Source organism: Opisthorchis viverrini, assembly GCF_000715545.1.
Source record: "Opisthorchis viverrini unplaced genomic scaffold opera_v5_65, whole genome shotgun sequence".
Taxonomy (NCBI): domain Eukaryota; kingdom Metazoa; phylum Platyhelminthes; class Trematoda; order Opisthorchiida; family Opisthorchiidae; genus Opisthorchis; species Opisthorchis viverrini.
In genome coordinates this window covers 1757442-1771236 of record NW_008751721.1, presented here as the reverse complement: position 1 = coordinate 1771236, position 13795 = coordinate 1757442, and the positions used below count along the sequence as shown (strand labels likewise).

The window sequence follows — 13795 nt, the reverse complement described above, 5'->3', positions numbered from 1 at the left end:
CCAGCCGAACGTGATCCTTTTCCCATCTTTTGCTCTAGTACAAGCATAGGCAGAACAAAAGAACAAAGTCAGGGCAGCGAATAAACGTCTGTGGTTACAATCGAACAGTAGTAGGCGAGATTGGTAAACTGGTTTGAGACTGATGATTCGCGTGCGCTCTACGCATTTGGATATACAGCGCTTAGGTTGGTTTAAAAATAGTCCTTCTAATGTGACTCATTATGGTATCAGTACAAACTGTCTCTGTTTTATGATAAATGAGTGATGTGGTACGCGACTCTTTAACCTCATTTGCGCTAATCAACTCAAACCATGAAAACTGTTTCCATGGCATTCTTTGGCACGGTGGTGCGCTAGGAACAAAAAAAGAGTGCGCATCAAACTAAGTGCACGATGTCCTTTTTCACCCATTAGATCTGCACAAACAATTCAGAAGTGAATGAAATCGTCAGAAGAATACAAACATTGGATTTTCTTCGCCTGTCCACAGAGCTGTTCGGCCAGGTGACCATTGCGATCGACAGCCTGTAGTTGAATTCTGCCGGAGGTATGATTGCTTTGCAATTGTTACGGAAATTCTTGTGTTTAACCTACTAAATTGGAAATCTGAGACATAATAGTCCTGCGAAGCTCTCGGCTATCTCCTTCTTAGGTGGTGGCAAAATGGGGCTGAAAACATTCCATACTTTGAGTATGGACAAATCTTTTGAACTCATCTGACAATGTGTTGGAGTGGGTTTCGTCTGATGGTCGAATATTTGGCTACTTGAACTGGCTGGTCGCCGCGGTTCGAAATAAGCTTACACAAGGGAATGACCGCAGCGCCTGCATAACTGGAAGCTCTCTGACCTGAACCTGACATTCAACACGTCTTAACCTTGATGAAAATGTTTGCATATACGAAACCCCTCAGTGGGTTGGCTTAGCCAGCACCAAAGTGAAGCCGTTTGAACGTGTCTTGTTTTCTACGTAGATCGGCAATTTTGTTCAGTTCCCGGCCGAACTGGATCTTACAGCCTGGTAACTGACGCGCAAAAGACGAGCCACGAGCAACCAGCCTACCGGCATCTCTCAAATCCAATGTTGCTTGCGTCAAAAATAGCTAAAAAGAGCAACGTGAAGATGCTGTGGACAATTAACCCAAGATTTTCCGGTACGTTTTAGATGGTACCTGGTGGCATTCTTATTAGCTGTTATTTAAAACTCTCTGATTAGTTCCTCAGTTAGAGAACCGCTAAATAAACACGATAGACGGAGGCGATCTAAATGCTTGAAAGCACCGATAAACACCGGTAACGACTAAACTAATCACTGTTCCCCACATAAAACAAGAAGGAAATTCGGGTTGTAAGTGCAGTGAATCGCAAGTCTCTCCGTCTTATCAATCACAAGAGACCATTCAATAAAACGGGTCAGTTACCGTGTGGAGGTACAAACAGCATAAGGTTATCAAAGACCGCTTCGTGATCATTTTAGGGAAGTTCTCAACGCCGAAACCTGATGAAATTTGTGCTGACGAATGCGGTTTCAGAAAAACTTTGTCATCAAACATTGATGAAACCTAGTTGTCGAAGTCTGAATTCAGTTTCCACATAATGGATAAAGTGCACCTCGGAGCTTCCAAACCCTGGATTCACAAGGACTACCTACCAGGAGTGCTCGCTTTTGCAAGTGTTGTTTGGAGATAAATCTCTTTTCGGGCCATCCTTTATATTGCTTAGTCACCGAGCGTCTGTTCTTCCGAAATAAGCGTTTCAACGTTGAGTTCACTGACGCCTAACCTCTGTTACAGAAAAACATGGCATTCTTGTTTAAGGTACCATCGAGTGGCTTGCGACAAACTTTGCGTGACTAATTTCACAGTGTCCACGCGAAAGACAGAGACTTGCTTTCCACCGAATCACACTTGCATTTCTGATGTGTTATCTTCTGTTGTGCAGTGACAAACTGGCTGCTGGCTTTCAAAGCTACCCAAAACTCAACAAAATATAAACAAACATTTCATTGAATACTATATTGAAATCATCATTGAACCACAAAAACCCAACCATAATAAAAGCTCTACTATTGTCAAGGTTACTCAGGTGGTAGTGAAGCAACAGGACAAGGTCTCTTACTCAAAAGATAACCAAATATCCACACATGTTGGAGGTGAGCGTAGTCATATGTTACGCCTCATAGCACCATGGATGAGGACAGAACAGGCTTGGATTGGGTAATTACTTGGGAAGTCAGCAACATAAATACTATATTTCCAAGATCTGGCGCTACTCCTTTGTTCACGTGAGTCAGTTCACGTGGCTAATATTGACTGGCGCCTCGGTGTCGATTTTTCAGGCAGGAGGCACGCGCGTCTTGTGAGGCTACTTTCTTTTAAGGAAATAACTTCTTTTCTGTTATTAATTTGAATATATATTGGATTTTAATGAATATTTCTTTGGACAAGTGAAATGTTCACAGTGTTTCCCTACCAACCGGACAGTCACAGCTTCAAATCACCCTAGATATTCTTGAGACGGTACCGCATGGCAGTTTACGATATGGATGAAACTGTTTTTCAGTTATCCTCAATTTATCAGGACAAAATGGCTCCACTTAAAGAGGATTAATCGCTGGAAACCTTTCTAGAAAGCTAACTGAGACAACAATGGCGTGCAGAAAACTCGTTCCAGGATTTCCCAGGACGGGGTGTGCATTTAAAAAAATAATGCGTGGTCGTGCTCTGATTGGCTGGGCTTTGTGTAGAAAAGTTTTCCTATCATGTTTGGGACACTTTTATCTTTATTTGGTTAGTAATACTGAGCTATCAATACACTTTTTGACCTTTAAAGCACCATTATTTCATCAGTCTGACGTTCTTCATAGATGAAGGCTCGGGTCAGATGTACCACAATGACGGGGAGCTGTTTTCACTACCCACTACTCTACGAATTTTCAAAAGTGCGAAGTGCACATATGGACACTTATGTTGTGTTTTGCAATTTCAGATGAATTGAATTTTGGTCTCTGTTGCTATGGGAAACAAGTTAACTGGTAGTTATCAACTGGATAAAATTTTCCGGCTTCCTACAACGTTACATTTCGTGCTAGCGTAAAAGAACTTTCCTTTGATAATCTTTGCAAACTTTTGCGGTTCTAGGCGCCTGACTACTTGCTGATCTGGTGCAGATAACACTGGCCACCAGAATTCACCTTGAAGAATAACCAATGAAAGTTAAGTGGTCTCGGATAACAGTACCTTCATATTCCAAATGGGTTGCTTCCATGTGGGTCCGACAGATATATTTCAATAAAAAGTCTCAGTAGAAGGTAGGAACCACCGAAGAAAAGGACATTTTAACTCGAAGCGTTTTAGAAAGTGTATACAAAGAACAAAGCAACCGCTCACAATCCAGCTAGGATGCTGGGCGCAATGAATCAATAATTAAAATATAGATACATTGTTGCGAAAGATAATCCTCTACAATAATCAGTCCTCTGTACAAGGCTTCCTGGGTTTTCAGCACTGATGAGCTTCAGTCACATAAGGAAATTTTTGTATATTCACTGGTGACGAAAGGATACGTAGGTTAGTATTCGCACAATAAAAGAGAGAACATTTAATGTGCCAGAGCACTTCATAGATAAGATATCAGCTGGTTACGCCAGAAGGAAGAACACGCATTCTGGGATTGACAAGCACGAATAAGAACAAGAGGATAAGGATTTCCGTTTGTTGTTGGACGCGTCATCACAAACATAGAAGGTCGATTGGGTGGATCGCTAATTCATCAGCTACAGCTGTCTCATAGTGCTTGGTCGGATGATTTACAAACCAATTTAATTCTTCTATGCGGGATTAGTTACGAAAATGATAGAATCCAGATTGGTCTACGTAGTTCACTTTGTGGTATAGAATGACAATCGATCATTGTTTCGTTTAAATAAGTGCTTCATCTGTGCTCGGACAGAAACCATCCGTGGTTCAACATCTGGCTGATGAAAATTAATTACGTCCTAAAGCAAATTGCTTCAGCTATAAGTGCAGTTCTATAGATGTTTTAACCTATGTTTTCGGATCCTCTAGTAACAGTTTTTATACGCCTTCCGTTTGAAGGACTGCTTCTCATGAATTTGTAATGTGTCATCCTGGCAAATAAGAAGCGCAAGGATGACGTCACACTGAAAACTGCCTTAAAACAGGAACCTCCACCTAGGTGTCCCCGATTCATTTCTTATGCTGGATCCCTTCAAAAAAACGAATGAATCATTGGCCTTTCTGAAATCATAATCATAGAGCACAGGGGCTATATCGCAGACACATCAAGAGATTTGCTGGTGGAGCGGGTTATTGACGCATCCCTTACGGGTTAGAGTGATGTCTTGTCTAAATGAACAGTGTTGTGATCAGTAGTGAGCCAGTCTTTTATTGTTTCACTTTAAAGTATACATAGACATTTCTCTAAATTTGATTAACTGAGACTGTGGTGCCTTTTTATCACATTCATTATCGTGAAGTAAAAAACAACAACCACAATTGTCGACGCCATCATGATGCACACAGGGATGGCAGCATGTTTCATAACCAGATTTCATCAACCAGAAAAGCCTTGAATTCGTGACACTCAAAACGTAAAGACAAAGTGAATTGCACTTTACTTTCATCAACCAGAAAAGCCTTGAATTCGTGACACTCAAAACGTAAAGACAAAGTGAATTTGCACTTTACCATTTCGCCTTCAGAAATCCCTCCGCGCAGATCTTTCGCACAATGCTGCTGACAGCTGACATGAATTATTCGCTAAACTTCTGAAACAAAGGTTACAGTAATGACCGTTTCTACGTTTGCAAAGATGAATCGTTTCTGCAACTGCTTTGAGAATTGGTGGCTACATACTACCGACCTAACCTTTCGAAATTTTAAGTGCCTGTTTCACGAAAGGGTGAAATATTGGTGCATTCTTCCGTTTCAACTGAAAAAAACGCTCACAAACGCTGTTTGTTTCTTCATATAGCTTTGTGAACCATTTGGGGACGAAATGAAATGATTTTTTGGCATAGATGATTTGGATGAAGCTATTCCATCATATTAATTCATCCAGCTTGAGTTTATCACTACGAAGTCCCTTCGGCGGCAATTGCTTTAGTCATGTATTACGTCCGGATAGCGGACTGTTGTAGGTCGAATATCGTACCAGTCTGACTACGAGGTAGAATTTGGCAGCGGGTTCGATTGGAGCGAGAAATCGTAAAAGTGATATTCGGCTAGGTTCATTTGAATCCCTCGCTACAACCGAATGAATACGCAAATGACAACATTAATCTTCCACCAGTATTTTCTAAGATGTCCTGTAGTTGTTGGCCAAACAGGAATGCGAAGTCTATGGGCGTTAACATCAACCGTCACACATCAACTGCACTTAGCTCAAATTGTCTCAAATGGTAGTTATTTTTAGTAGAATAACGAAAGGGTGCCCTTCTCGTGACACAGCCGGTTGGAAAATGGTCGGTTATCAGATGGTTTCAACTTCACTTGGCACAATTTTCAAGATGAGTGCCCGTCCATCCACGTGTTCGGAGGCAAGCGAATTTAACCTGGCGACTGATGTGGACTAAGTCAAGTATACTTTCCGAAAGGCGCCTAACCGAAACTAATGCCCCCTCAGAGGACCACCACAGCTGTTTTTGGAGGTCATTCCGCAACCTCCATCTTTTAGTTATGCGGCTGTTTTAAGATAGATTAGCCCACACATTTAAAAAAAAACTACATAAAGAGCTAATTATAGTTATATACGTTTATAAATGAGCTATCGGTCATGATGGTAAGATAAGCGGACAAATGTAAAATATCACCAAATCTTACTGTGAGCTAGTTTGCAGTACGCAAAAATAGCACTATAAAGTACCATGGGCTTATCGCACTCGGAACGCTCAGAAAAAATATCACACACGCTTGTGTTTCGTATTTTTGGAGGCTCCTCAGGGATATGGTGCTTCGAATATTTATAGCATAACATTATTATGTTAAGTGAGGTTTAGCCGTTTTAAAATATTATTCGTCACTGAGTACATAAAAAGTTGAATGAGTCCTTCGCTATGAATACTATAATGGATCAAACATCATAGTAGATCAAGTTGTGCCTCATGTCCGACTCAAATCGCAGCTCTAAAACGTACACGTTTTGATCCAAGAAATCCAGAGTGGTCCAGGCAAACTAATCGTTCACAAACGTCTTTATTTTGACGTGTGACCATATGGTGTGGTTACCCTGACTGAAGGATGAATGACACTGTATCCTATCATTTGATCAGAGTTAATCAGAGAGCTAATCAGCCACCGAACGCAGAGGTGTCCAAACTCTTAACGTAGAGGTAGCGGGTTGGAGAGCCCCTAATTGGATTTTGTAAGATCCACACTGTTGTTGACTATTAGTAAGACTGAAACAGCTGTGCAGTGCTTTAGGGTTTTTAGCTTAGATTGACCTTACTTACCATTGAAAGAGCCTTGATAGTAAAGTTAGCGAACGTACTTTCCAACTTCTCACATGGACAATTTTCGGGATTGATCTATTTATGGCTTTAGTGAATGCGGCGCCTGCCTAAGCATTTGAATTTCCCGAACTGCGCACTGCTGATGATTCCCGATAGAATTGGAGCAGCTGAACATTGCTACTTCGTTTTTGAGCTTGGGCTAACTTCATCTGCAGGGCAAAACCTCAGTTGAAAACCACCAGGTATATTTTGCGGGCTATATTTAAATGGGTAGAAGGGCGAGGGGTGGACACCCTACGCCCGACAAAAATTCAAACGTCGTCGTGTTTCACGAAAGACTGGTTTGGCCTGTTCCGGCTAAGGAAAATCGACGTCACGATAAGATATGCCGGTAGAATAATGGCTAGTTATAAATTCAAGATGCGCAGATTGATAAGGAGATTGGAATTCGTTTGAAATAGAACCGCGAACCAAATGACTTTTTGTTTGGGTTTAAATATAGAGCAACTCCGATGACAAATAAATTTAAACTAGTGTTATTTCTTCCAGACAATCTATTATACTTGTTCATTTATTGCGTTGCTCTTTCAGGACCGTCTTGAGTATAGTTGTACTGGGTATATTCAGTAGGAGCCAATCAAATGATAATCTAATCAATGTAAAATAACATAATCCAATCATTTTTTGTTCAACTCCAAATGTCCAACTGCTCATCTCAGGCCCATCTTCGATATGTCCAATTCTCCTCATCGTGTTATGGCTAAATAGCTTGTCAGAAGTATCGACACAGCCTGGGAGTTAGTTTTGAGTTCGTTGATCGGATTAAAGATCTGAAGTTTGCTAAACACTCCATGCTCTCCCGTCGAAGCATTGTTTACCAACATACCTCTCATTGAGACAAGAGATTATGTTTGTGTCTTGATTGAGTGCAATGGTAAAGATAATGACACTCTCATCTTGGATCCTTAGGAATCTTGTGTACCTATAATGTTCAGTTTACTTTCAACAATCAAATTTATCGCCAGAAGAATGGGGTAGCGATGGGGTTCAAGTCCCATTGTGGTAAATTTTTCATCGCCAAACTGCAGGCTTAAAAATTAGACGCACTTATTGCATAGTTAACGTTGTATCGTCGCTAAGTGCACGACAATTTCGTACTTGTTGACGGAACACAACAACAGACGTACTAAGCAGTTTCAATTCAGTCCATACTAATATCAAGGTTACTGTTGAATCAGAACAGAACGGACAACCAAGTTCCCTCGATATAAATGTTAAAAGGAGGCTTGCGGGGACCATAGAACATAAATGCACAGAAATGTTCGCTTCGATAGCTTCGTTCCGTTGCAACAAAAGCACAATCTAATTAGATGTCTGACTGAGAGAACAATGAAGATATGCTTCACCGACTGTTTAGAAGGGGAACAAAAGTTTTTGGGATACACTCCTGCAGAACGGATGTCCTAAAAGGTTCATGCTCAAAACTGCAAAATCCGTTAAGCTCAAACCTTCACAATTTTTGGTTTGGAAGTAGCCCGTCTACATGGGGCTTCCATTCAAAGGTAACTCAGTTGCTGAACTAATCACCGGAAAGCTTAGAAATTCGGTTGTTACGACAAACTTACTGCAAATCTGTGTTTGAGCTTCAACTCCAGTCCCACAATCAGTCTCCGATCGAAGAACAAATTGCCACTTTCTACCACCAGCTTTCATGTGTATTCATTTGAATTCTCGTGCCGAGCATCATACGTTGGTCGTACAAGAAGACATTTGCCGGACAGAATGCGGGAACACCATCCCGATTCTCTGAGTGGTAGTTGGAAGTAACCAGGCTCAAATGCGATTGCATCACATTTGGCCGAAACGAGTCATGTCATCGACAATAATCAAGCCTTCACTATCATACAACTATGAATCGATCAAGACTGGTACGATCCAGACTACTATCGATCGCGGAGGCGACTGGAATCTGACTGCTGGATCCACAACTTTGCATCCAAAAGGAACTTGTGCGACCTCTGAATTCGAACTGGCCTGCAAAAAATCCGGTACCATATGCCTGTCCGACATTCACCTCACTCACCTGATTCCGTGACCCATTGACCTACCGCTCATTCAACCCCGTTCCTTTGATTTCTATTTCTGGAAAGTGTATGTACCCCCTATTTCAACCTCATTTCTGGAAAGTGTATGTACCCCCTATTTTAACCCCCTTCACGTGATTTCTGATTTGTGATGTATTGGCCAAGAGGAATGGTCACAGAAAACAAGCTTTGTTTGCTACCTTCATTGTTCTCATGATACTCCCCATACTTGTTGAGTTCTAGGTCCACTTATGGCTCATTTGTTAACTGAATCGCAGTCGGTATGGAGATGTTTGAAGTGGTTTCTGAAACATTTATGTGTATTTTTGGATAAAATATCAATGCGATTATAGTAATGATCATCTGAGAGCGAGTTCTCTCCATTACACACAAAAAAACAGGCTGTCGGATGATATTAGCGTTATATAAAGTAAGCGTTTGGGAGCCAGCACCTTGGGATAGGTTACCCGGGAGTCAGCTGCTAGGCGAGTGACATTCTGTAACTCACTATATCTTTCCAAGTATGTACTATGGACTGAGTTCTGGATAACCAACCAGAGCGAGAGATTATTAAATGAGGTAACGAGTCACTAAGGGATTCCTAATAGTAAAGGCTATTAAAGGCTTTCGCGCAACTCTGGCCCTCCTCATCTGACAATAGGAGCCTCAATATTGGTCGCCCTGTGCATGACCATTTATTTGCCTCCGGTTTGTGGGGGAGGGGTTGCTCTGCCCCACCCAAACCAGATCTCTTCGCCTACCTAAATTGAAGCGGCATTTTGGCGACCATGCGTCCACGAGCTAGGCAAGATTACAGATGGCATTTTTAAGTAATGGAACTTCTGCTTTGGAAATCAGGATTTACTTTCTGGCGCAGATAAATACAGGTTTGGCATCGTACTTGAGGTACACATTGAAAGAGGCCTAACACGCGCCGCTCTAGCAGTCGGCTCTATCGTTTACTCCAAATTCCAAATTCAGGTAGGCATTGAGTTGGGACCAAGTTCCGTCATAAAATATTATGTTTTCTTAAACGTTCGACGGGTACTCAGCCTAGTAGGCTATCACTTTCTAATTGATAATATCACCCCCGTGCAAACTGTTCCACTCTGGCGGAAAATAGCCCCTGAAAACACCTATATTAGACTGTCGATAAAGTTCTTGGCAAATATCGATACTGGACAGTCAGTGGGTGTTTCCGGAGAACGGAGACAAAATGTTACACGTCGGCCCTGCATTGCGATCACCTGTCCTAAGCATTTTTGTACTTCTCTGTCGGAAGTGTTCCAGCCGGTGTGAAAAATAGTTTCCTTACGGCCCTCGTCGGCAAAGTTTACAATGCAACATGGGACTTTCAAATGGATAAAAAAGACCAGTCATGTTGGTTTTGTTCTGATATCCGTTTGCGTGCGCGGTGGAGGAAGTACAAATTTGATAGTAATATTGACAAATCTGTCACCGTGTCCACACGGTGACGACTGCGTCCAAACAAGTGTTGGGGAAACTTGGAATTTTCCGTAAACACCACGTAAACTAACTGCGTACCAAATTTGCACGTTGGCAGTCGGGTAGCGTATTACCGAGAAAACCTAAAGTAGCTGAGTCTAACGTGGAACGCATCAGTTTTTGAAATTGTTTTCAAGGAACTGAATGACGGAAATGAGAGAGTTTTTATCAAAATCTACCCGTAATAACGCTTCGAGTCACATAGACAGAGTAAAAAAGGGACTCGGATTTAAACCGGACCAAAGCGCGGAACGAAACAAATTAATATTCTGAAGGCTTTTTTTTCCTGCTGTTTCACACCATTCATCAACGACTGAGGTTTCAGCAACAGCACGTCATTGTAGAGCAGAAAGTAGCGAACACTGTTGATGCGCTGTGTGGTGGTGTACTTGCCTAGCTATCGAGCAAACTAACCACCATCAGTATCTTATGAGCTACGAAATTTCTATTCAATGGCAAATCGGTTCTTGCTTCCAACGGACACGGAGGCACGTCACTGAGAGAAAGTATTCGGTCAAAAGTTCTACACTCGCTAGTATCTATACCATCTCGCGATGTATTCCAATTCCCTAGTAACAACTGAGCGGTATTAGACGTTTCAGTTGTCGGGACTCTAGTAAAACGATATAGAGATTTGCAGTGAAATTATTGATGATAACTGATGCTTGTCAACGAAAGCAAAGCAAATCGCCTTCCTGCCGCTGGGACACGTTTGCTAATACAATGACCGGGCACAGGGCATACGTTACCAGGGTCACAAGTTAAAAATTAAACCCCTGAAGCTCACCACTTACGACTTCTAAGGATTCAACCAAAGGATTCAACTTTAACTCCCATAGTCGTTTTGAGCACGACCTCACAGCAGTCGAGATGTCTGAAAAGACCCAACAAACTCTTAACCGGCTATCAAAAGGTGATACACACAGTTAACAACGTCAGACGAGTTATCGTAGCCATGGACAGTTTGAAACCTTCTGAGAAGCCCAATTGGTATGTGGTGAGGTTCCAGTTAGAGCCTGATCAGTCAGAAAACCGCAAATCGCGTATTCGATGAGTAAATGGAAATAGTAGCGAATGTAGGCCGACGATTCCAGCAACAAAAGGGGCTCCATTTCGATCACTTGTTATCATCCAAGCACCTCCATCCTTCGAAATGATAAAATACATGTAGACGAGATTACACCACTAGTTTTCTACATCCGTACATAAAATCTACCTGCAAGCGAGGTAGATGATGTCTAGTCGCTTTAGAAGACGTTTAAATCGTATTTCTGCATGACGTTACGACAAATTTCATCCTAGTCGCCAAAGAGCTTGAAGCAATATCGAAATTACACTTGAGCAATTCAAACACAACGGAGGTCATGCAATCGCAAGCAAATGCAGGTTGTTGGACTTCCATGCAGGACACAAGCCTCAAATCTAAGCAGTATGTTTGTCACTAGCTGAACAATACTTTAGTAGGATCGTCAACATCTGGACTTAGGCTGAGGCAGCATAGCAGAAACCTTGGTTGTTTATAACGTAAATTTTCGAGTCAAAACGGTAGGTTTTCCACGTAGATAACAGTCTCGCCAGCATGCAACACAATTGAGTACAAAATGGACATTAGATGCTCACTGAGCTTATCAGATTTAGAACTGGGTTTGAAAGCGGCTTTGGATCATCACTACCTGGGATTTCCGGAGCTAGGTAATTAGGGAGTAATTGATATAATAGAACATCAGTGGTCCCCCGAACTTCAACAATAGTTGCACCGCGAGTCTGTTTAGGCGAGAAAAGGAACAGATTATTCACACATCCAAATTATCAATTCAGAGAAGTCCAGAACAGTGGAAATCCACAGAATTTCTAGGGTGAGTTCGTAGAAGAAAACGAAGTAGCGACTGGAAAGTACAACAGGGGTAGACAACCGAACACCGAGTGGTAACCTAAGCTCAATCTGAATGCACAGTAAGACAACTACACTATGCAGGAATCGTGATAGAGGCTGAAGCGAGGCTAAGTTGTGAAAACTAATCACATTGACGAATGATAATAGCCGAAAGGGAAAATCAGTCCAATACGTCACACCAGCCGGGTATATTGTAACGAGTTTTATGCCGGAAGACACAACCCGCCACTCCTGGCTTCCTTGCTTAAGGACTAGGGAAGTATTACTTAGCAGGACTAGAAGACATGGAAAGGAATTACTTGAAGCGAAATACTCCGGGATCTGTCCAGTCAACCTGCTCTTTGAACGACGTACTACTACGTACAAAGAACAGATAGCTCAAACATGAGGCTAACATGCTTACTGCAAAGCCGAAAGGCCGGTTTCCACAGTAAGTACATTGGCAGAAACTAAAGGTGTGTGTAAACAGCACCGTCCACTGCATCGAAGCAACATAGGCAAATCTCAGGGTCACCTATGTGTTGACCAGTTAGAACTCCCGGTACCCACCAACCTAATACAAACATTTAATCAAAAATAGTCTGTCAGTCCGGTTAACATTGAGTATGTACACCAACTGACCTAGCTCTGAGAAAACAAATGAATGTCACATACATTCATCATGTGATTAAGTTTCAAAATGGGGAAATCTCAGCGGCATTGACGCTATACTAGGTCACCAGAAGGCACTAAACAGTGTAAACCAACTCAGCTCTTACTGGGCCAATCCACTGTGAACTAGAATGTGTTACACACATCTCCCCAAGCACGACAAACTGTGACTGCCGAGGTTGACATCGACCTGGTTTGTATAAATAGGTTGGACAGTTTACTCTCTCCTTTTTGAATCAACCCCATGGTAATGGATCAGTGCACTGATCATTCATGCGTGGCTTGCAGTGAATGAACGCAACCGCGTTAGCTAAAGCCGACGTGCGCTTTCGCTACCATCCCAATTGGAACACTCCTGATACCTCTTCGGCTAGTTTGGGTTGTGGACCAGAAGGGTAAAAAGCTTGCCTTTTCGGGAGCGAGTTGCGGAGTGGCTGGAGACACTGCACGGCAGATTCTCCATCGACCAACACCTGCCTTCTTCGTCGTAGTTAAAAGGCGCTAATGTAGAGTTCTGAAGGTAGTATGTATTACCATAGTGGCTGGTATGTGAAAACCATTGGGTAATAAAACAGTTGGTAAACTGTAAGCGGTTGGCTTTTATGGTGCTACTTTCTAAGTGCTTAGGTGAAAAGATCGGTGAATAAATTGTTACGGGCTTTGCCAAACCTACCGTTTGATCCAAAACCATACAGACCTATCCATATATATGGGGATATACTTAGTTATAACAGCGCCTAAATGGTAAACTTTCGCAAACGGAAACTCAGAATCGGTGAGAGTGCTCTCCAGTGTCTTGCGGGATGTAATCCAAAGAAGCTACCGCATGAAACTTTGTTGAAATCCGTAAACTCGCTTCAACGGCAAGCTGTAAAAACCTGGATATGCAGAATCCAGTCATCATTGTGTGCTATGAGCCAATTGAAACTCTACAATATTGCTAGGATTCGGTGTTTGATATTCTAAAGAGTTGCTGGATCTAAGCCCAACAACTAGTTTGGATACATCTCTTCCTGAAAGGACACAATGTTTCGTTTAAAACTATTCACAGAAATCTTGATTTATATGTACTCTTCGATCATGAGGGAAAATAAAACAAGTGAATAAGTAGTCTCATCAGACCTTTGGAATTTCAAAGAGAATATAAGGTAGCTCGGATCGGTAGAATCAGCGTTTCGGATATGCTGGC

At 42.0% G+C, this 13795-nt stretch overlaps 1 protein-coding gene across 1 annotated transcript in view; it reads right to left on the bottom strand.

The window, feature by feature from the left end:
- Positions 1-922: 922 nt before the first annotated feature.
- Positions 923-13795, bottom strand: part of T265_04144 (hypothetical protein) — a gene marked incomplete at both ends in the record, with an annotated part of 43424 nt that continues 30551 nt past the window's right edge. Inside the window, one exon of the mRNA XM_009168802.1 lies at positions 923-1102. Within this exon, the coding sequence (XP_009167066.1) occupies positions 923-1102 (180 nt within the window). The remainder of the gene's footprint in view (positions 1103-13795) is intronic.